General features: G+C 37.0%; 1 protein-coding gene across 1 annotated transcript in view; it reads right to left on the bottom strand.

Moving 5' to 3' along the window:
* The window catches only part of ADGRV1 (adhesion G protein-coupled receptor V1), a 527902-nt gene extending 505405 nt beyond the window's left edge, over nt 1-22497 (bottom strand). Inside the window, exon 1 of the mRNA XM_059416383.1 lies at nt 22369-22497. Within this exon, the coding sequence (XP_059272366.1) occupies nt 22369-22497 (129 nt within the window). The remainder of the gene's footprint in view (nt 1-22368) is intronic.
* Nucleotides 22498-23888: the final 1391 nt, after the last annotated feature.

The raw sequence follows: 23888 nt of genomic DNA, 5'->3' as shown, positions 1-23888 counted from the left end.
TGTGAGATTAAGAGTCACTTATGGTTTGTCTCCCTCCCAATCCCAACTTGTTTCATTTATTCTTCTCCTACCTCCTTAAGCCCCCATGTTGCATCACCACTTCCTCATATCAAGGAGATCATATGATAGTTGTCTTTCTCTGCTTGACTTATTTCGCCAAGCATGACACCCTCTAGTTCCATCCACGTCATCTCAAATGGCAAGACTTCATTTCTTTTGATGGCTGCAAAGCATTCCATTGTGTATATATACCACATCTTCTTTATCCATTCATCTGTTGATGGACATCTAGGTTCTTTCCATAGTTTGGCTACTGTAGACATTGCTGCTCTAAACATTCAGGTACTCCTAAAACTCTTATTTGATCTTGGTATTCTGGGATTGACCCTCTCACTTTTTTGAAAAGATTTTATTTATTTATTTGACACAAAGAGAGAGAGAACAAGCAGGGGGAGCAGCAGGGAGAGGGAGAAGCCTGTTGCCGCTGAGCAGAGAGCCCAACATAGGCTCTCTGTCCTGAGCTGTCTGTCTCCTGAGCTGAAAGCAGACACTTAACTGAGCCACTCAGGCACCCAACCTCTCATTTTCTTGTCCTTTATTCTAATATCCAAATCTTTGACCTTTGCCCTGAGATTTTAAATCACCATTAAATTTCAGTTGCACTAATTTTTTAATTTATGCTATTGTGTTTTCAATTTCTAAGAATTGATGGTATCCTGTTCTTTTTCTGTTAATTAAATAGCTCCTTTTATGTCTCAGAAAGTATTAAATTTTTAAAGTTTTCTCTTTATAGTCTCTGTTACTGCTAAGTGGCTTTGCTATTTAATCTGGGATTTATCTTCTATATAAGATTTCTCCAAACATCTGGTAATTCTTGATGATCTGTATATGCTTAAAAGTAAGAGACTAAAAGGATGATTGGATGTGCTGAATATATGGATCTGTTTATCTGAATATGATTAAGGGGGTGCTTGGGTGGCTCAGTCATTAAGTGTCTGCTTTTGGGTCAGTTCATGATCCCAGGGTCCTGGGATTAGCCCCGCATCAAGCTCCCTGCTGTGGGGGAGGAGAGCGTGCTTCTCCCTATCCCACTGCTTGTGTTCCCTCTCTCACTGTGTCTCTTTCTGTCAAATAAATGAATAAAATCTTTAAAAATATATATGATTAAGAATCAGAGACCAGAATGAAAATTTGAAGTTTTGAGCATATATGAGAGAGTGTAGCTTGTCAACATTGGGTGAAATGAGTAAACTTTTTATTAGAAAGTCTCAATTTTAGTCCCTTTAGAAAAGATTTTACTCTCAGGTTGATCAGGTTCCCCAAAGAAAAATTTTCCATTCTACTATTTAGAAGATACAGAAATAACTATGAAGCCTTCAGGGACCAAGTGACTGGAGCCTCAGCAATCAGTAATCATATATCATATAGGGATCTTCACCCATCAAATATGCTTCAGATCCCCAATCAAGAAACCATGCTTAACAGTTTCCAGAGAATAAACAGTAGAGCTGCAGGGAGGAGGGGTCAGCAATAGTACAGAAGAGATGCTAATTCTAGGAACCCAGCTACTCCTGGGACAGACTCCATCCCATCTAGTTGTTTACCCAGTCCACTCCCCATAGTTACAAAGGTACTTGGTACTCCCTGTATTTTTTTTTTAAGAATCCTGTGCAAATTTAGCATTCACTGGCCTACTAGCTTATAGAGTTAAGCTGCTGCTGTTGGTCTGCTAAGCCAATTATTACTCATCTGTCTGCCTTCTGGCTCAAAAACCACATTGTATTGTCTCCTCTTCTATTGTTGTGCGGCTATGCAACTTAAAAAAAAAAAAAAAAAAAAAAAAACTTTACCATAAAGTTTTAGGTGGTTTAGGAAGATCCAACCTTAAAAGTGCATAAGTTCCTATGTTATCCAATTTTCTTCAATATTCAAGTATAATTTTAGATCCTGTCATGGTTCTAACAAAACATTTTGGCATTTCCCATTAACTGCTTCCAACAGATTATTTTCATCACCTTCAGATTTTCAACTAGTTATTTTTTTCTTTTTCTCTTTCACGTACTTTTGTATTAATCATGCATTGGGAGCCAAAATATCTAGGATCTAGTTCCAAATTGGGTGATGGGCTCATGGAGATTTACTATACTATTTCTTCTACCTTTGTGTATGTTCAAGATTTTCCATAATAAAAAAAAAAGGCTTTATAAGAAAAATCTCTGAAGGCTCCTAACTGCACTTAAAGTGCAGACTCTACCACGGACTATAAGGCCCAGTACAAACAGACCATACCTATTCTATCAAGTCCCACTCTCCCCCTCACTCACAGCTATCGTGGTGGTGTTCCAGATCCTTGGATGAGTCAAGCCCTTTCTAACATCTATGCTATAGCTGGTTGCTCCCCAGGCCTAGGACTCTCTTCCCTCCTACCTTTCCCAGGACCCTTTCTCGTCTTTTGTGTTTTTGTTTAAATGTCATCTTCTCAAAGGGACTTTTCTATTCTCTGTATGTAAAGACGTTTGTCCTGATAGCCTCCTCTCAGCTTTTTGTTTCTTTCATTGCACTTAATCACAGTTTGCACTTATCTGTCTCTCCCCTTAGAAGAAAAGCACCATCAGGACAATGACCTCGCCCATCTTGGATTCTCAACACCTAGCATGAGTACAGAGATGAGGCTCAACAAAATTGATAATTTTTAAGAAAAAGCATCTAAAACTTGGACATTAAGCAAAAAAGCGTGTGCCGTGTAATTTCAATATCAGATAGGGCACAGACCGATCCAAGATTTAAAGAAATGCACTTTGTTCAACTCAACATTTTTTTACTATCAATAAAAGGCTTCAGACTTAGTGAAGTTACATGTAAATTTGGAAATTTTCATGCAGTAAATGTGCAAATACTTTTTGTCCAGTGAAAGAGATATCCAGAAGTTATAGTTTTATTACTCGGAGGACAATGCCCAGCTTTATAACTAACCTAGGAATCTTATCTCAACATTCCTTTATTAATTTTCCTGTACATATTTAGTTCCTCAAAAGCTCTTTGAAGCTTTTGAAGCTTTTTTATTAACATTCTCTTGGTTTTCTCACTAATGGGTTGAATATCTTCGACATGTGTTCATCTTATATTTTTATGAGAGTCATGTTTACCAACTTTTACAGAGTGTGCTTTAACACAATCTCTCTTTTTTTCTTTTTTCTTTTTCTTTTCTTTTTTTCCAGAAGAGTAACGATGATAGAACAAATCACCCTGGCACGTGCATACAACATGCATACAACAGCTCCACAAAACCGTTTCAGTAAACAACTATACAGTTTGAACCAAAACTTCCAAGGAAAACAAAATGTTACTAAACACAAATGAAGTAAGTAGATGCTTGAGACACGAAATCTTTTAAATAACGTAAGTGCACCTCAGATTTCTATCGTATTCCAAAATATTTAAGCTTGACATTTCCCATGAGACCATACTGTCCCAATTGCTTGAGTCATCAACTGGATCACAAAAGCCATTCAAGCTGTTCATATTTGAATTACAAATGCTCACCAAGATAACAGGAAGAACAATGTGCAGAAGCTTCAATTCTAGACTACGTGGGGCTCTAGAAGATTATGGATTTCAAATGTGCTCTCTCTACCCCACTTTGGCAAAGCACAAAATGAAGGATTCACAACACTGAATCCTTTGAGGCAAATTTAGAAGCAATAAAGTCAATCAGGACGTGTGCACAGAAATTCCAAATATGAGTGTGCTAAAGGTATCGTTTGTCAAGGAGAAGTAAAACGCACTTGCCCTTTTGCTCCTTTGAAATAAAAGGATTGTGCGTCTCAACAAAGATTTCGTGAACCACCATTAGATGGCACCCCTCCATCTTCAAAAGCAAACATTTTCTTGAATCATGAAAAAAGGTTCTAAGAACTTAAAGATAGATTTTTGCCACCTATAACTCTGTAAAAATATAATTTGCAATTCCTCATAAAACTCAAAGACAAAAGTCACAAAAGCAATTTTATTGAAACTAAGATCTCACTGAACACTGCTATAATTAGTTCTAGTCTTTCATGCTTCTGAGATTTCGTGTTATCTTAAAAAAAAATTCTCTTAGCCAATTTTTCCGAGTTTCTTTCTATTATGTATCTATTTATAGAATATCATTTGTTTTCAATGACGAATCTAGGCACTGTCCTTTCTAAAGGAATTATATGCATGCATGGCAGGTAAGGGAAAGAACAAAGTAAAAAGTTTCATGTTTAACGTTGAAAACAGAGGTTCACCCCAAGAGGTCTACAGACATGTGTCTATGAAATAATACTAAAAAAATTTTTTCCAAGATTTAAAGTTTGAGGACACCACATATTTTAAAAATTTTATTTCTAGGTTATTTTGAAAAAACTGAGTCCACATTTCTACATGACATCAGTTGGCTCCAGCTGAATAGCAACTGTGATTTATAAAGAGAACTTGAATTCCAAGTTCACACCAATGTCTCCTCTAACTGGGATCAAAGAGGAAAGTAAAATACTTCTTCTGTTTATGCCATTCAACAGTAGAAAAACACATACCAGTGTGCGTCCACACATACACCTGCACACACATACCTCTTATAGGCTGTCCCCAGTGTAGGAGTCCAGGAATTTGATTTTACAGGGCAAAGGGAGAGCATTCCTACCAGTACCCTCTTGGGGATCCTGCAGTAGAAGTTATGAAGAGTCTAGCTGGACACTACCAATGCCCCTGGGGATGCTGAGACCCCAGTCACTTCTAGTCTCTGCCATCTTGCCATCTTTGCCATCGATGGACAAGTTAAGCCACTTCTCTGGACCCAAGTTCCCTCAACTGTTAAAGGGAAGAAAAATGAACAGCTACAGCACTAGGGAATTTGTGAAGCACTCAGAAATTCATTCCAGTACACCAGGAAGTACCAGTTTCCAGGCTCTGGACCTTCAAAATCCAGTGGCCAAGAGACTAAAGGAAATAAGACTGGGCATCCTAGGCTGTCCTGTGTGAGGCTCTCTTTCCACCCACCCACCCATATAATATAGCAATACTAGAATGAAAGGAGGACGTCTGATATAAGATGGAAACATCCAGAACCTAGAAAAGTTTGCAAAGCACAATGGAAACCCAAGATGGCACTGCCAGGTCTGAGGGGAATGAACTGCAACATTGTATTTGAAAACAAAATGGTGAGACTCCTCCTGGAAGGCCTGTAAAACTCAAACAAGAGAATCAGCTACCTCTACACACTATGTCTGGCATGGAAAGCACAGGTAGAAGAGCTATCCGGGAACTTTAGAAATGCCTACCTACCTGGTCACACCTATCACTCCAGACTCCAGAGAGGGAAAACAGTACTTCTCAGAGTTAGAAAAATAAGTCTGTATTCTATGTATAATAACTTGAGGTTCCTCCTGAGGAACAGAGGAGTACAAAAACAAAACAAAAGATAGATCAAGAGGGCCTGAAGATGTTTTGAGGTCAAAACTACTGTCAAAACCGTGCCGCAGGTGAGGATAATCTTCAGACTTTAACCCCACAAACCTTCAATTTGTTTTTGCCATTGAAGTATACTTGACATATAATATTAGTTTCTGGCATACAACATAGTGATTCAACAGTTACATACATTATGAAATGCTCACCACTTAAGCATAGTCACTGTCACCAGAAAAAGTTATCACAATATTATTGATTATATTTCTTATGCTATACTTTAACAACCCTGTGACTTATTTATTTTATAACTTAAGTCTATACCTCGTTATCCCCTTCACTTAGTTTTCCTATCTTGCCACCCATCTCCCCTATGACAACCACTAGTTTGGCCAATATTCATGAGTCTGTTTCTCTCTGTTATTTGTTTGTTCATTTGTTTTATTCCTGCTAAGTAAAATCATATGGTATTTATCTTTCTCTGTCTGACTTATCTAACTTAGTGTAATACCCTCTAGGTCCATTCATGTTGTTGAGAATACCAAGACTTCACTTTTCTTTATAGCTAAGCAATATTCCATTGCACATATATAACACATCTTCATTATCCATTCTTCTAATAATGGATACTTAGGTTGCTTCCATACCTTGGTTATTGTAAATAATGCTGCAATAAACATAAGGGTGTATCTTATCTTTTCAAGTGTTTTTTTTTTCCTTGGGTAAATACCCATTAATTGAATTACTGAATCACATGGTACTTTTATTTTTTTAATTTTTTGAGGACCCTCTTATACTGTTTTCCATGATGGATACACTCCAATTTCACCAACAGTATATGAGGGCTCTCTATTCTCCACATCCTCACCAACATTTGTTACTTCCTATCTTCTTTATATTAGCCATTCTAATTGGCATGAGGTAATAGCTCATGGTGGTTTTGATATGCATGTCCCTGATGAATAGTGATGTTGAGCATCTTTTCATATGTCTGTTGGCCATCTGTGTGTCCTCCTTGGAAAAAATGTCTACTCATTCTTTAATTGGATAATTTGTATTTTTTTTAAGATTTTATTTGAGAGAGAACACAAGCTGTGTGGGAGGGACAGAGGGAGAAGCAGACTCCCCACTGAGCAGAGCAATAGAACTTTTCAAACTCAACACCCAAAGAACAATCCAATCAAGAAATGGGCAGAGGACATGAACAGACATTTCTGCAAAGAAGACCTCCAGATGGCCAACAGACACATGAAAAAGTGCTCCACATCACTTGGCATCAGGGAAATACAAGTCAAAACCACAATGAAATACCACCTCACACCAGGCAGAATGGATAAAATTAACAAGTCAGGAAATGACAGATGCTGGAGAGGATGCGGAGAAAGGGGAACCCTCCTACACTGTTGATGGGAATGCAAGCTGGTGCAGCCACTCTGAAAAACAGCATGGACATTCCTCAAAAAGGTGAAAATAGCACTACCCTATTACCCAGCAATTGCACTACTGAGTATTTACCCTCAAGATACAAATGTAGTGATCCGAAGGGGCACATGCACCTGAATGTTTATAGCAGCAATGTCCACGACAGCCAAACTATGGAAAGAACCTAGATGTCCATCAAAAGAGAAATGGATCAGGAAGAGGTGGTATATATATATACAATGGAATACTATGCAGCCATCAAAAGAAATGAAATCTTGCCATTTGCGATGACATGGATGGAACTAGAGGGTATCATGCTTAGCGAAATAAGTCAATTGGAGAAAGACAACTATCATATGATCTCCCTGATATGAGGAAGTGGAGATGCAATGTGGGGGGTTTGGGGGTTAGGAAAAGAATAAATGAAACAAGACGGGATCAGGAGGGAGACAAACCAGAAGAGACTCTAAATCTCACAAAACAGGCTGAGGGTTGTTGGGGGGAGGGGGAAAGGGAGAGGGTGGTTGGGGAAGGTATGTGCTATGGTGAGTGCTATGAAGTGTGTAAACCTGGCAATTCACAGACCTGTACCCCTGGGGCTAATAATAGATTACATGCTAATAAAAAATAATTGTTTTAAAAAAAGATTGTGTTGGCTATTCGGGGTCTTTTGTAGTTCAATACAAATTTCAGGATTTTCTGTTCTAGTTCTGTGAAAAATAATACTGGTATTTTGGTAGGGATTACACTAAATATGTAGATTGCTTTGGATAATATGGACACTATTTATTCTTCTAATTCATGAGCATGGTATATAATTCCTTTTATTTGTGCCATCTTTGACTTATTTCACGAACATCTTATAGTTTTCAGAGTTTAGGTCATTCACCTCTGTGGTTAAATTTGTGTCTAAATACTTTATTCTTTTTGATGCAATTGTAAATTGGATTTCTTAAAATTTCTCTTTCTGGTATTTCATTAATAGCATATAGAAATACAACATTTCTAGGGACGCCTGAGTGGCTCAGTTGGTTGAACGACTGCCTTCGGCTCAGGTCATGATCCCGGAGTCCCGGGATCGAGTCCCGCATCGGGCTCCCAGCTCCATGGGGAGTCTGCTTCTCCCTCTGACCTTCTCGCTCGTCCTTTCTCTCACTGTCTCTCTCTCTCTCAAATAAATAAATAAAATCTTTAAAAAAAAAAAAAGAAATACAACATTTCTATATATTGATTTTGAATCCTGCAATTTTGCTGAATTCATTTATTCTAATAGATTTTTTGGTGGAGTCTTTAGGGTTTTCTATCTATACTATCATGTCAACTGCAAATAATGAGTTTCACTTCTTCCTTACCAGTTTGGAGGACTTTTACATCTTTTACTTATCTGATTACTATCGCTAGAATTTCCAGTACTACATTGAACAAAAGTAGTGAAAGTGGGCATCCTTGTCTTGTTCCTGATCTTAGCAGAAAAGTTTTTAGCTTTCCACCATTGAATACAATGTTATCTGTGGGGTTATCATATACAGCCTTGAGTATGTTGAGATATGTTCTCTCTATAACAATTTTGTTGAGAGTTTTTAATCATGAATAAATGTTGAATTTCATCAAATGTTTTTTCTACATCTATTGAGAAGATCATATTTTTATCTTTCATTCTGTTAATGTGATGTATCACAATGATTAATTTGTGGATATTAAAACATCCTTGCATCCCTAGACTAAATCTCAGTTGATTGTGGGGAATGATCCTTTTAATATATTGTTGAATTCAGTTTGCTAATATTTTATTGAGGACTTTTGCATCTATGTTCATCAGGAATACTGGTCTATAAAGTTCTTTTTTTTGTAGTGTCTTCTCAGGCCTTGGTATCATGGTAATGCTGGTCTCATAGAATGAATCTGGAAACATTCCTTTTTAAGACATTTTGGAATAGTTTGAAAAGGATAGGTATTAATTCTTCTTTAAATGTTTGGTAGAATTCACCTGTGAATTCTACTGCCTACATATAATACAAAAGTAAATTTTTTCTTCTTCTTCTTAAAAGATATAGTGCTTATTTCTGTTGCTTTAAATGTAGCTCAAACTCTGTTTCACTATTATGCTGGGGGATGACAGGATTAAATTTGATTAAAATTTTCTTACAGCTGTGGTGTAATTAAAAATATTAATTCCTTGGAATCATTAATATGTAACAAGTATGAACTAGTACACAACACTCATGTTACAAATATGTCATCATGACATTATTTCTCCAAATTAAATTAAATCCTACTCCAAATACCATGAGTCATGCTTGAAGGAAATCCAGCTTTACCTCTTGAAGGTCCCCTACTTGCATGCTCCAAGAATTCCAGTGGCATATGCATTCCTAAAGGATGTATGGTATCCCTATCTACAGTGATCCAGCTGCCACTGAGCCTCAGGACCCACTGCCCTGTCTGAACCTGGTCTCTTCCATCTGCCTAGCCTTGCTGTTTTAGTCTGTGGCCCTCATGCCACACTGGCCCCAGATCCTAGTATGGGTCGGCACTATCTTTCAGAGACAGTACCACACAACTGCCTGTATCACATAGTGCTATCTTCAGTGCACAGTATTCTTAGGCTGTTCCCTCCAGCTATAATTTATAGCTGTTATAGTGCAAAGTCCTTCAAGAGCTTAGTCTTTTTGTTCATGCACACTATTTTTAAAGAGCTTAAAGGAGGAGCACCTGGGTGGCTCAGCTGGTTAAGTGGCTGCCATTGGCTTGTGTCATATTCCCAGGGTCCTCGGATCAAGCCCCTCATGGGGCTCCCTGCTCAGCAAGGAACCTGCTTCTACCCCTGCCTCTGTTGCTCTCCCCACTGCTTAGCTCTCTCTCTTTCTCTCTCAAATAAATAAATAAAATCTAAAAGAAAAAGAGTGCTTAAAGAAATGTGGACCCTACTGATGGTCTTAGCTATGGCTGTATCTAACATTCATTCACCATCTGGCAACTTCCGAAAAATATCCAGAGTCTCTACAATGTGCCAGGGATTGTCTAAAGTCTAGCTATGAAGCAGTAAATATGAAAAAAATGAATATATTAAAATAGAATTTCATCTTGAAATTTTTCCTAAGTTTAAAAAAAAAAAAAAAGGCAAATCATCACTAGATCAGTTTTTATCTCTCAACTCTACCCTTCACACTGATATGTGAACAGTTACTGGGAAATGAATTATACACCTGTATACATTAGAAATTAGAGTAAAGTTTATTCTTTTTTTTTTTTTAAGATTGTATTTATTTATTTGACAGAAAGAGAAATCACAAGTAGGCAGAGAAGCAGGGGGGGGGGCGGTGGGAATCAGGCTCCCTGCTGAGCAGAGATCCCAATGCGGGGTTAGATCCCAGAACCCTGAGATCATGACCTGAGCTGAAGGCAGAGGCCCAACCCACGGAGCCACCCAGGCACCCCTAAATTAGAGTAATGTTTATTCTTCTTTGCTTTCATTGCTCTATAAGAATTTCCATCAGTATTAACTACCTACCTCTGAATATTTATATTTCAGAATTTCCCTTCTGAAGAGAAAAAGGAAGAAGGGAAGAAGAAGAAGAAGGAATTCTCTCTTCCTCCACTTCTACAGACCGTCTCAAAAATGCAACACCCATACTGCCCTGAGAATAATCCACCATCCTTACTTCCGACCCCATTCTTTCATGTTTTAGACTTTACTCCTATTAGTCTGCCTCTTCTCTTTCTCCTCTCCCTCCCTCCCTCTCTCCAGTTCTCCCTAAATCCCAAATGCAGTCTTCCTACCTACAATCTTCCATCCTCAGTCTTGCTTTCTCTTCAAGCTTAACATCTCAACTGTATTCACCCCTTCAATAGCAAATTCAAACTTTACCTCTGAGACATCTCAGCTTTTCTAATCTCTATGAAAACTTGAAATTCCAACTTTTAAACTTTCACATAAGTTCTCAGAAGTGTGTTCCCCAAAATGTGTTCTATGCAATGCTATCCCCACATTTTGGCCAAATTAAAGAATTCTGTTGTGAACTACATTTAGGAAATAAATTTGTATGGATACTAAACATACCTTCTTAAATATTCAAAATACTTAAAACATAAAACAAATGCCAGAAAGGCCTAAACACAGACTTAACTTTATTTAATCCATCATTTTTCAAATCTATGATGTCACACAACAATTTTCCCCTACTGATATCTATTTACAACCTACAGAACTAGACTCATATTGTCAACTACCTAGACACTTCCATGTAGCTACCCCACAGTATCTAGCAAACTATTTTAACTAAAGTAGGCAATTACCCTTGTTAAATAAAGACCCAATCCACATGTTGACCTCAAGACACTTTCACCTAACTGCTGAATATGTCCATACAGATGTCCTACCAGTACCTCAAATATATCTCAAACCAAAACAAAATGCTACAGACCTCCCAACCCACCTTCTTCCTCTATTCCCTAACTCTACATACTTGTAGCTAAAATGAGTTGAGTACCTCTCTCTTATAAATGACCAAAGTTTCCACAGGCATGTATCAAGTAAGATTCCAGGTTGAAATTATTTTTAGCAACTTGCTCCAGCAATGCTTACCCAGAAGAAGCCAACCACAATGTAGGACATCTGACTACCTTGAGACCACCATGCTTGATGAAGTCCAAACTAGCATGGAGATCCTGGACAACTTGTATCCTGGAAAGAGAGATACCTGGACAATTTCCAGTAGTCCACATATGTCATGTCCAGACATGACATCACAACCCAGACATGGGAGTGATTAATTGTCAGATGATTTCATCCTTAGTGACTCTCTGGTTGCAATTCTATGGTTCTCTGGTTGCAAGAAGAGTCCAGAGAAGCCCTCTAAACACCAGAGCTATGAGAGATCATTATAAATTAATTTCAGCCACTAAATTTTGGGGTGGTTTATTGATACAGCAAATAGATAACTTGAACATTTCTTCTCACGATTCTGCCATTTTAATATATATTAATTTCCCAAATCAAATATAATGTGTCACTTCAATTACTACATAATTATTTAAAATAATGAAGAACACATAAATTATGGATACAAGCCCTCAGAGCTTAATTAAAACCTAATTATCACAATCTTAGAATTACATGAATATATTCTCAATCCATTATCAAAAGAGGGAACTTCTGATATGTTTAGTACCCAAGTGTTTTTATAAAATGAAAATGGCAGAAATATTAATCAAAACAAGAATACAGACAAATCTCTCATCGTCTTTTACTTATCCTAAGCTGTTTTCCTCCTTATTTTCCATTCCTTAATTTCTTCTTTCAGCTACAATTCATTACTTGAAGAGAGAACACATTTGCCCCCAACCACCCCCCCTACACACACACACGTAGTCACATCCTTCTAAAAATTCTCTATACCTAAAACTTACTTTTGAAGAAAACTCACAAGCGAAAAGGAAGCCTTTAATAGAATTCATTGTGTGCATCACCAATATCTTTCACCTCTTGACTTTGCCTTAGGTGATCTGGTGTCGTAAATTAAAATAAGGGAGCATTTTTTAATAATGCAATGACTCCCCCAGACTTGCCCCTTTCATTATTTTGCTTTTGATGAATATGTCCAGGGCACGTGTCTTCACCTTCCATAACAGTAATCGTCCCTTCCTTCAATCATAAAATTTAGGCTAATCACCTGGTTTTAAAAAAAAAAAGATATCCATATCATTTTTCTATTTTTTTTTTTTACAATTCATGAAAGACAATTTTTTAAAAAGATTTTATTTATTTATTTGACAGATAGAGATCACAAGTAGGCAGAGAGGCAGGCAGAGAGAGAAAGGAGGAAGCAGGCTCCCTGCTGAGCAGAAAGCCCGAGGAGAGGAAGCGGGGCTTGATCCCAGGACCCTGGGATCATGACCTGAGCCAAAGGCAGAGGCTTTAACCCACTGAGCCACTCAGGCGCCCCGACAATTTTTTATTTATGCTTACTCCTCCAACTTTAAATTTTAACTTGGCCCTATTTCAAATCCATAGTTCCATTTAAGTTTAGCAAAGTCAACCCCAAGAGTTGAGAATATCAGAAGGTAGGTCAACTAAGACTGATAATTTTACAAGAACTGGCTTACTTGAATGTCTCTTGTAAGTTGGACTTGCTGTCCCATTATCAGAGCACATTCTCTCCCACTCTAATATCTCCCATTTCCCTAACTCCAGCTATGTCCTATAACTTTAAATATTCACTCGGGGTTTAGGATATACTAGAAGGATGGTAATAAAGGGGTGCCTGGGTGGCTCAGTGGGTTAAAGCCTCTGCCTTCAACTCAGGTCATGATCCAGGGGTCCTGGGATCGAGCCCCACAATGGGCTCTCTGCTCAGCGGGGAGCCTGCTTTTCCCTCTCTCTGCCTGCCTCTCTGCCTACTTGTGATCTCCATCTGTCAGATAAATAAATAAAATCTTTAAAAAAAAAGATTTTTTTTATTTTATTTATTTATTTGACCTACAGATAGATATCTGACAGAGATCTCCATCTGTCAGAAAAATAAAATCTTTAAAGAAAAAGAAACTTTTTAAAAAAATATTTTATTTATTTATTTGACATACAGACAGAGATCACAAGTAGGCAGAGAGGCAAGCAGAGAGAGAGGGAAAAGCAGGCTCCCCGCTGAGCAGAGAGCCCGATGTGGGGCTCGATCCCAGGACCCTGAGATCATGACCTGAGCTGAAGGCAGAGGCTTAACCCACTGAGCCATCCAGGTGCTCTGTGACAAAGTATATTAAGAGAATTCTCACTTCCATCAATCTAGTCCTTTCCTTCCTCTATAGATAACCATTTTTCTTAGCCCCTGAATTATGTTGCCAATGTTTCTTTGCAAAAATAACTATATATAGACAAACTGAAATAAATAAAGCAACTATCAAATGAGGATATAATTGCACAGATAAAATAATTATCTCTAGTAACTTTAGAAATAGCATTTTGACTGACCACAGTAGAATAAATTCTAACAAATACAAAGAAAGCTTATATGCTTCACTCAGTATTCTTATTGTCAGTAGTAATATTATAAGTTATTATAGTGTTTAAATTATATTTTTATATTGTAGAATATATATTTTGGAACCACATTTTATATGTTGCAGAATATATATTTTGAAACTACACACGTTTATAAGATAGAACAAATAATAAAAGAAAACAGAAATGACAATAAAACCAAAGAAATTGGGGCGCCTGGGTGGCTCAGTGGGTTAAGCCGCTGCCTTCGGCTCAGGTCATGATCTCAGGGTCCTGGGATCGAGCCCCACATCAGGTTCTCTGCTCAGCAGGGAGCCTGCTTCCTCCTCTCTCTCTGCCTGCCTCTCTGCCTACTTGTGATCTCTCTCTGTCAAATAAATAAATAAAATCTTTAAAAAAAAAAAAAAACCAAAGAAATTATATAAAGTATCTGGATGGTTAAATTTAAATTGGAAATACCAGTCTCACCTCATGACATTTTTTCTTTGTAAACTACATATTTCTGACTTCATCTATCAAAAAGGCTTAGAAGTAATGACAACTCAGTAACAACAAGCACCACAGTGCTTAGATTTTTGTCTCTAAACACCATTCCCCAGTAAAACCAGGGTTTCTTATAGGAATAACTGATGTATGGGGAGGGAAATATGCAAAATGAACCTGAGCGAGGAGTCTGCTCCCCACCCCCCACCGCCTGCCTCTCAGACTACTTGTGATCTCTCTCTCTATCTCTTTCTCTCTGTCAAATAAGTAAATAAAATCTTTAAGGAAAAAAAGGAAGAATATTCATCCTGTCTATTCTGGGTAAACTCCTTTTCAGAATAACCAAATACCCTAGCCATTAAGGAAAAGTTCTTCCTTAAAGAATTCCAGCTAATGTGGCAAGAATGACAGAGTTAACAAAGCATGATTGCAACTTCTAATAAAATAATTGTAAAATGATCATTTGTGGATGAAACAATCAGATAAAAAATCAATTCAAACGGACTTAAAGGCTTGAACATAAAACTTGAAACCATAAAACTCTTGGAAGAAATTATAGGGGGTAGGGTCCTTGACATCAGTCTTGGCAATTTTTTTTTTTTTAATTTGACACCAAAAGCAAAAGGAACAAAAGCAAAACAAGAGAAACTACATCAAAATTTTAAAAAATTAAAAAAAAAAAAAAAACTTCTACAACACAAGGGAAACCATCAACAAAATGAAAAGGTAGCCTGGAGAACGAGAGAAAATACTTGCAAATCCTATACTGATAAGGAGTTAATATCCAAAATATATAAAGAACTCAGAACTCAATACCAAAAAACAATCTGATTAAAAAATGGGTAGAGGAACTGAATACACATTTCCAGAAGAATGCATACAAAAGGCAAACAGCTGCATGAAAAGGTACTCAACATGATTAACCAGTTATCAGAAGAATGCAAATCAAAAACCACGATATCACTTTATTCCTATTGGGATGACTATAATCAAAAAGAGGTAACTGTGCTTACAAAGCCCTTGAGAGTTGTACATTTATGAGCAAAGTGGTTATTTTAAGTTTTAGAGTGGTTAGTTATGACTGAAGCATATATAAATTTGGGGCTCCTCTTCAAGTAAGAGTGTACAAAATTAAATACAAAATTGTTAGAGCCTGGGACGCCTGGGTGGCTCAGATGGTTAAGCAGCTGCCTTCGGCTCAGGTCATGATCCCAGCGTCCTGGGATCAAGTCCTACATCGGGCTCCTTGCTCCGCAGGGAGCCTGCTTCTCCCTCTGACTCTGCCTGCCACTCTGCCTGTGCTCGCTCTTGCTCTCTCTCTCTCTCTCCCTGACAAATAAATAAATAAAATCTTTAAAAAAAAAAAATTGTTAGAGCCCATTATCTCTCTTTGCATTCTCCCGCTTTCAACCTAAGTCCTTTTGTCTAATGTGTGCCCCTTGTAAACAACATGTAATTGATTTCCATAATGTTTGGTCTTCCCTGATAATCACTGTGCTCTTACTGAGGAGTTTGATTTAGAGTCACTTATTATAATTAGTCATACATTTAGAAACTTTTCTGCCATTTGTGCTTTTTGCCCTGCTCTTATACAGTTTTACTTTTTCTTCTCTTGCTTTCTTTCACTGTGCTTGTGAATTGATGTATTTGTTCTTTGAGAGTTATCATTTTTGCCCCGTAAATTTTTAAAAGTTTCAATTTAAATATCTTCACCTTACTACTGAACCATAAAAGGATCTTACAATATTCAAAACCAATCCTCTGTCACACAAACCCCACTAACATGCTAATTTTATGATATAAGCTCTATCTTATTTTACTTAACTCTCAATGTATAACAATAGAATTTAGAATTTAATCATTAATATTCTTTGTTTATCCAAATGTTTATTCTCAACTTTAGTCAACATTCCTTACATTTTAGACCTTTCTTGGATCATTTCCTTCTTTCTTAAGTTCGTGAGATAATAGGCAAATGCTAATGAAATGTTATTAGTATCTATTACAGACAAAATAAGACTTCAAGGCAAAACGCATATAAAGACAGTGACTATATAATAACAATAATGTCAACTTACCAGGAGCTAAACTAACACAGAGTTCAAAATATATATATAAAACCCTGCTGGAGGGGCACCTAGGAGACTCAGTGGGTTAAAGCCTCTGACTTCAGCTCAGGTCATGATTTCAGGGTCCTGGGATTGAGCCCCAAATTTGCTCAGTGGGGAGCCTTCTCCCCACCCCCACCTGCCTACCTCTCTACCTACTTGTGATCTCTGTCAAAAAAAATAAATAAAATCTTTTCTAAAAAAAGGCCCTAGAAAGAGGGGTGCCTGGGTGTCTGACTCTTGGTTTTGGCTCAGATCATGATCTCAGGACTGAGATCAAGCCCTAAATCAGGCTCTGCCCTCAGCATGGAGTCTGCTTGTCTCTCTCTCTCTTTCTCTCTTTCTCTCTCAAATAAATACAATTTTAAAAAAATAAAATAAAAAGCCCTAGAAAGACTCATGAGTCAAAGCAGCAATTATTATAGAAATCAGAACCTGTATGATGTAAACCTAAGTGGAGGTCTTTAAGGAGACTTCCTTAAGGAAGTACCTGTATTAGAAAATAAAAAGGCTACAAGATTAATGTGCTAAGGATCCAAAAGAAGTCTATAAAAGTAAGAAAGGAAAAGAAATATTAGGGGCTGACACTTGAGCTCTAGTAGCTTCAAGATAAATTTAAATCCTCTTTAGGAATCGAGAGGAGACCAAAGAAGCAAAAGAAGAAGGTATCCTTCATGCACCCTAATCATCAAAAACTTGGGCTTCATGTGTGACAGTATCAGCTAATAGCAGCTAAAAGCTAGGCTATTCTAATTCCTTTACATGTGTTAATTTCTTTGATCCTCATAGCAACCATTTAAAATATAAGTACTGGGGCGCCTGGGTGGCTCAGTGGGTTGGGCCGCTGCCTTCGGCTCAGGTCATGATCTCGGGGTCCTGGGATCGAGTCCCGCATCGGGCTCTCTGCTCAGCAGGGAGCCTGCTTCCTCCTCTCTCTCTCTCTCTCTCTCTGCCTGCCTCTCTGCCTACTTACTTGTGATCTCTCTCTGTCAAATAAATAATAAAATATTTTAAAAATATATTTAAAATATAAGTACTATTATTATGCTCATTTTCTGATGAGAAACCTGACATATAAGTTAAATATATTTGTCAAGATTAGATCTCCGAAATCCAAAGCCAAGATTCAAACCTAAGCTCTCAAGGTCCAAATCCTATGTTTTTAACTAAATACTAGATTAATATTCCAGTCTTGCTAGGAAAAATCTTATAGGAAAGATAATTTTAAAAGCCACTATATTTATACATCCTATCATATAAAAATGTCATTAAATGAAAAATGCACATCTTTATTTTCTTCTCTTTATAATCAAACCTAGCCTCTAATTGGCAGCATAGCCTACTCACTAGAACAGTCTACTGAAGAGACCAGTCCTATACCTAATGGTTAATGATGTAACAAGAATGGTTATTATGTAGAATTTCACACTCACAGTGATTTTTCCACTTGCAAGGGAATTAGTTGTTGGCATACATTTTATTCGTGAATGACATGATACTTTAATGAGAGTAGAAGCAATGAAAGAAGGCAAATAGGCATTCTAATTCTAATTCTCTCCATGCTTACATTCACCTTCTGGGGAGGGAGGGAAAAATAAGTTAGCTGCCTAGAAGAGTAGGGTTAAGATTTCTAATCACAGTGCCAATGAAATCGTTGGGATTTTAAAATGTTAAAAAATCACTATAAAATCTGAGTTTTTGAGGTCAGTAGTTACAATTAAATGTGAAAGTAGAAATCATCCACTCAGCATGTTTTTCAAGTACATGGTAGAATGCTTCACTAAACACTGAAGGAATGAATGGCCAATCCCCAGTATAAGAGCACACATGAATATTAGTGAGAAATAAAATAAGATGAAGTAAAATCCCCTAAACTATAACAGTTTCTGGAAATTCTATTGATTTTATTATTCCAAGTTCTCAAGTAGTAGTTATAGCACTGACTTATAAAAACTATGACACTCTAATCACCTAAAAACAAAAACAATCTCCTGAATTTGCTGACTTTCTCCAAGAAAGATTTCTTAAATATTAGGTAAAACTGCCACTCAGTATCAAATTGCTTTGTAATGGTATTCAAAGATTATCTCTAATTATTTATAATTTTGGTGAAAAATGTTCAAAAGAAGTGAAGACCTGATTTGGAAATATTTTTATTGTAGCGAGATTTTCAATGTAATGCTACCTGATGAAACAGATCTACTTATATTAGGAAATTTAAGATAAATCAATTCATCTAAAAATTAATAGAAATGTTTTTATGAGACACCAAAATATAATAGTTTATGATCATTACTGTGATCATTAAGGAATGGACAACTTTTGTACATTAAATTGCTGCTGTTTTTAATTTTGCTGACTTTTATAAATCTTTGTTTCAATTATAAAGTAAAACAGTTAATAACTTACAACCACGTGATTAAGGTTACATGAATTAATTCATGTGAACCTACGTTGCAAATCCCAAGGTACTAAGCAGAACTTTAAAATATACTTGCTTCTACCAAAATTAAACAAATTCGTTCAAATTTGTTTGTTCAAACTTGTTCATTTTATAAAATACATCACACGCTTTCAGGAAATTAGTTAAGGTTTTAGATAAACCAATGCATAAATGTACACACACAGACACACACCAGAATTACTGACAGCTGATAAAACTATACATGAGTGAACTGGACTTGTCTTTTACCTAAAGCCCAATTCTCAAGTGATTTACTGAATTGTCCTCCCTAATGAAACATTTTAAACCTTTTGTAATTTGTCTTAGAAACAAAAATAATTTTTTTCTCATTTTGGTAGTTTAACTAATGTCATTTAGATGAGTCCCTACTGAAAACACAGAAATCATTAGAGAATTGAATTCAATGTGCATCAAATAATATCCAATCACATTTCTGATTTTAGCATATCCTAGATAGGTTAATTACTATGCCAGCCAGGACTATACTTCCCTCTTAGGAAAAAACCACAGCCAGTGGTGAGGAGAAGTCATTGGCTGCAAGTTCTTCCTTTATGTTGTTTTCTCACAATCTGGTCCTATCTTAAATGTCTTAGTTAATTGGCAAAGGTCTATGCAAGGAAAGTTCCAACTGGTGAACCCTCAAGCCATACCTGATACCTCTTCCCCATAATGTGACCTTGAGCTTAAAAGAAGGTATAAAAGAAAAGGGATAAATTTCTCCTGAATGCATCCTGGCTATTTTATCCACCATCCCAAGTGACCCAGCAATTCCACTCCTAGATATATAACCAACAGAACAGAAAACATATGTTCACACAAAAACTTATATAGAAATGTCCACGATATAACAGTCAAAAAGTAGAGACAATCCAAATGTCCGTCAACTGATAAATGGATAAAGGCAGTATATTTATATATTCATACAAAGAAGTATTGTCCAGTCGCAAAAAAGAATGAAGTCGTGATATATGCTACAGCATGATAACTTTGAAAACATTACAGTAAGTGAAAGAAGGCAGACACAAAAGGCCACATACTATACGATTCCAGCCACATACTATATGATTCCAGCTATGTGAAATGTCCACAACAGCCATATCTTTAAAGACACAGATTGGTTGCCAGGGACTTGGGGGTGGGAGAGGATGGGAGGGAAGATTAATGGGTACCGAATTTCTTTTTGAGGTGATAAAAATGCTCTGGAATAGACAGCGGGGACTGTTGTCCAACTCTGTAAATATATTAAAAACCATTGAATTACTCACTTTAAAAGGTAGGGTTTTTTTTTTTTGTTTTTGTTTTTTTTTGATGAGTGAATTCTATCTCACCTTTATTAAAAAAATCCAACTGACCCTGCACTTCCAGCCATCTCTTTCTCTTCTTTCAACAACTACAGTCAAGTTGATCTACTGTGTATCTGGGACAAGACACCTGGATCACTCCTCCCTCTGCACCCCTGATCCATGCTATTCTTGGGGCTCTTCTCTCTACTTCTCTCCACTCCCTCTTCTTCTCCACCATTCTGCGAAGTCCATATCAGGTCCCACTTTTTCCATAACACTTTACATCCCTAGTGGACTAGTCTGCCAAAGCACAGGTAAGCCTTCTTTATTTCATTCCTGTTCACCAACTCTGCTGAATATAGTTGAATAATATACAAATATACAAATGACTCTAATTATAGGTGCAGATAGGGCTTTCACTTTATATCAGAGGTTGGAAATATAAAAGATAGTGCAATTCTTTCATATACGTTCTCAAATTATATTGATCACGTGCCAGACTTAAATCTAAAATATTTCTCTTACATCTTTTCAGTGAAACCTTATTTGAAAAATGAGAAATGTATTATTTTATTTCCAAATAATTACCTACATACAACTTTGTAAAAATAGTGCTGCATAAAAAGATGAGCTAAATTGAATTACTGACCCACGACACAGATTAAAGGATAATATCATTACAATTATCCTAACAAAAGGACTATCAAAACATACAGTGCTGTCTTAAGAAGAATAGGATATGGGCATGAAGTATATTAATATTACCTAATTATCAGAATTCATGACTAAAGAAGCTAACAAAATCTTATCTTCAATTAGCACACAAATACAAACCCTTGAATTATTTCCACAGTATACTTTAGAGCACTTGCTCACTTGTTACAAGAAAGAAAAATTCTTTTCTCTTTTACACATATTCCCCCACAGAATTCTTTTTTGCAGAAAGAGTGCAAAGTAAATACAAATAATTAAGAATTGCTTCTTCTTTGTTAATTTTGAGTCATCTCACCTATTTCCCTCTATCTAACATATATACCTTCTGTTCACTGTGCCCACTGCATGCAGAAATAAACTAAGAGTGCCACACAATGCCTTTTTTGAAGTTGTATTTTGAAGCTTTTTTATTTGAAGCTGTTCTGTATCTTTCAACCTGGGCCACATTTCGATAATGACTATTTAATAATTACAATCATCCCCTTATTAGCGTGGCATTTCATTTTCCTTGCCTTATGGCACCCCGCAATTGAAGGCAAGGAAAACTCTCTGTTGATTAGTTATTTAAGACCAGCAACAATAACTATGCTGGAGAGAAGGCTACTTGGAGAGGATTACATAAGAGCTGGAGCTCAACTGCCTCAGACAGAGAGCAGCAAATTATAAACCCAAGTACTTCATTGCATGTAACCAAATTGGCTAGTTGAAATGCTAATTGCCTTTCAGCAAAACTAAAGACAGACAGGGAACCTTGTGCTTCAGAGAATGAAATGCATTTTTACTCCACTTCTGCACTATTGTCTTGCTGAGAATCATTTGAAATCTATTCATAAAGGTAGCTCTTTCCCTAACCTTTAAAATGTGGGAAATTTATTTAGCCCCTACCAGCACCTCCAATGCACTGATGGCCAAGATGCGAACAGATGGTTGGATTTAAGCCACGTTAAGCCCCTAATAAAGTAAGGCATGAAAGAATTCTATGTTCAAATATACAGCACAAATCAAGAAAATGTGCCTAGGAAAAGGAAATTTTGAATAACAAATTTATGAATGAATGTTATCAAATACTATCATCCTTAAAACATTAATATTTTCAGCATAATTATATTCAAACACATATGGCAAGAGCGATCATTGCCTATTTCAAAGAAACCCCCAGCTTCCCTTTATACTTAATAATTTTCTATTAGTTCAAAACTCATTTATGGAGAATTATTCCAACAGCCAGTTTTCCCCCTTTATATGAAAAAGAGTCCATTCGGGGTTTTCAGAATCCTGAATATATGAATGAGAAATGCCCTATCAGCATCCTGCCCCCATTCTGAGATATAGCCAGCCTTACGCCTGACTGCACCAGAAAGGGCCCCATGACCACCTGCCCAGCAGCTGGGGGAGGGACTTGGTCTGGTACATTTTGAAGTGTATAGTGTGTCACAGTGGAATCAGAAAACACAGCCTTTGTATTACCACAGTCTCCTGCGACCCAGCTCCACCCTTCTCCTCCTCTTCCACACTTCCATTGGGGCAACAGAGCTCGGACGCTGTGGCCTCTTGTGTGGCCTGACATCCTGACACACTAGGGAATCCTCCATACATGCAAAGATGCCCCCCACCCCGTCTACCCGCCCCCACCCCATCCTGCCTTGTGAAGGGAGAAAAACGGGCATGCATGCCCAGAAATCAACTTTCTGTACTACTTCATTCTGTATGAGAGTCTTTTTAACTTCATTTCTCAACAAGTATCATTATTTATAGAAAGTTTGAGCGGCCTGAGAGTGACAAAACACTTAAGTAGAGCTTTCGATTGTAAACAGTTCCAATAAAAGATTCAGCTCTCACCCCGAATCAGAAGGAGTTATGGCGAAAAAAGAAATCTTTCTGGCTAGATGTTCATCAGAATCTTTGGACAGTGGAGTTCCTGGTGATTTTTCTTTCTCCTGTACTGTCTGAATTTCCCACTTGATTTTGTACAGTTATTTCCAAGTCAAAGAAGGAGATAGATGGACATTCAACCGCATGTAATACTAAGCTGTTTAACTTTTCTCACAAAATCAGGGAAATGCCCATCCAAATCTCTCCCTGACCACACTACATTTTATAATCAAATTAAGCTATCATCATCTAAGGAGCTCAATATGCTTTAAAAGCATCCATAAATTATCTGGTTGCCCTCTATGTGAAGTCAAAGTAATGACAGCACAGTGCTTGCACGCGGTGCAGACTTTTGGACCCAGTGTATATAATGACTTATCAGAGGTAAATACAAAGCCTATAACAAAGTCAGTATATTAATCATTTTGCTCAAATCTAGAGACACTAAAGAAAGATATAATATAGTCCCTGGCCTCAAAGATTTAGTAGACTAATTGGGTAACACTGAAATTTTCAGTAACAGTAGGACAGAAATATTAAAATAGAGCATGAGGCAGTGTTTGGTTGATGTCAATAAGTCATACATGTAATGACCAAGTTAATCAGTTACCATGTTCTTGTTTATTAATTTATGGGAGTATCCAGTCATAATGCAAAAAGAGAATCTGTGACTTTAAGTCTCTCAACTTTTCTGTTTCAGTTTACCCAAGTAGGAAATAAAGAGGTTGATGTAGTTTAGCTCCAAATTTCCTCCCAGTGCTCAAGGAGTGCAACAGTGTCTTTACAGCCTTTGACTTTCTGAACACTAAGGGATCACACACCCAATCTAAGGCAAAATATATTTTCTTTGTGGGTCCTCCCAGGTCACAGATCTTTCTGCCTCAGTTTTTTATCTGCAAATCAGGATAACAGTATTTGATGATTAAATACAGAGTTACTCTTTTTAAAGGGCCTAGAATTCCTCACACACAGTAAATTTACATTCAGTAAATGCAGTATACTATTATCATTCACTGTGGGGGCATGAACAAAAGGGTTTAGTCACAGTTAATTCTGTTGTGAACACTTTTTCTTTGGGTACAATATGGGCAAAGGCACCTGCAAGAAAAAGATGT

Source organism: Mustela nigripes, chromosome 12 (assembly GCF_022355385.1).
Source record: "Mustela nigripes isolate SB6536 chromosome 12, MUSNIG.SB6536, whole genome shotgun sequence".
NCBI lineage: Eukaryota > Metazoa > Chordata > Mammalia > Carnivora > Mustelidae > Mustela > Mustela nigripes.
This window is presented reverse-complemented; position numbering and strand designations above follow the sequence as displayed.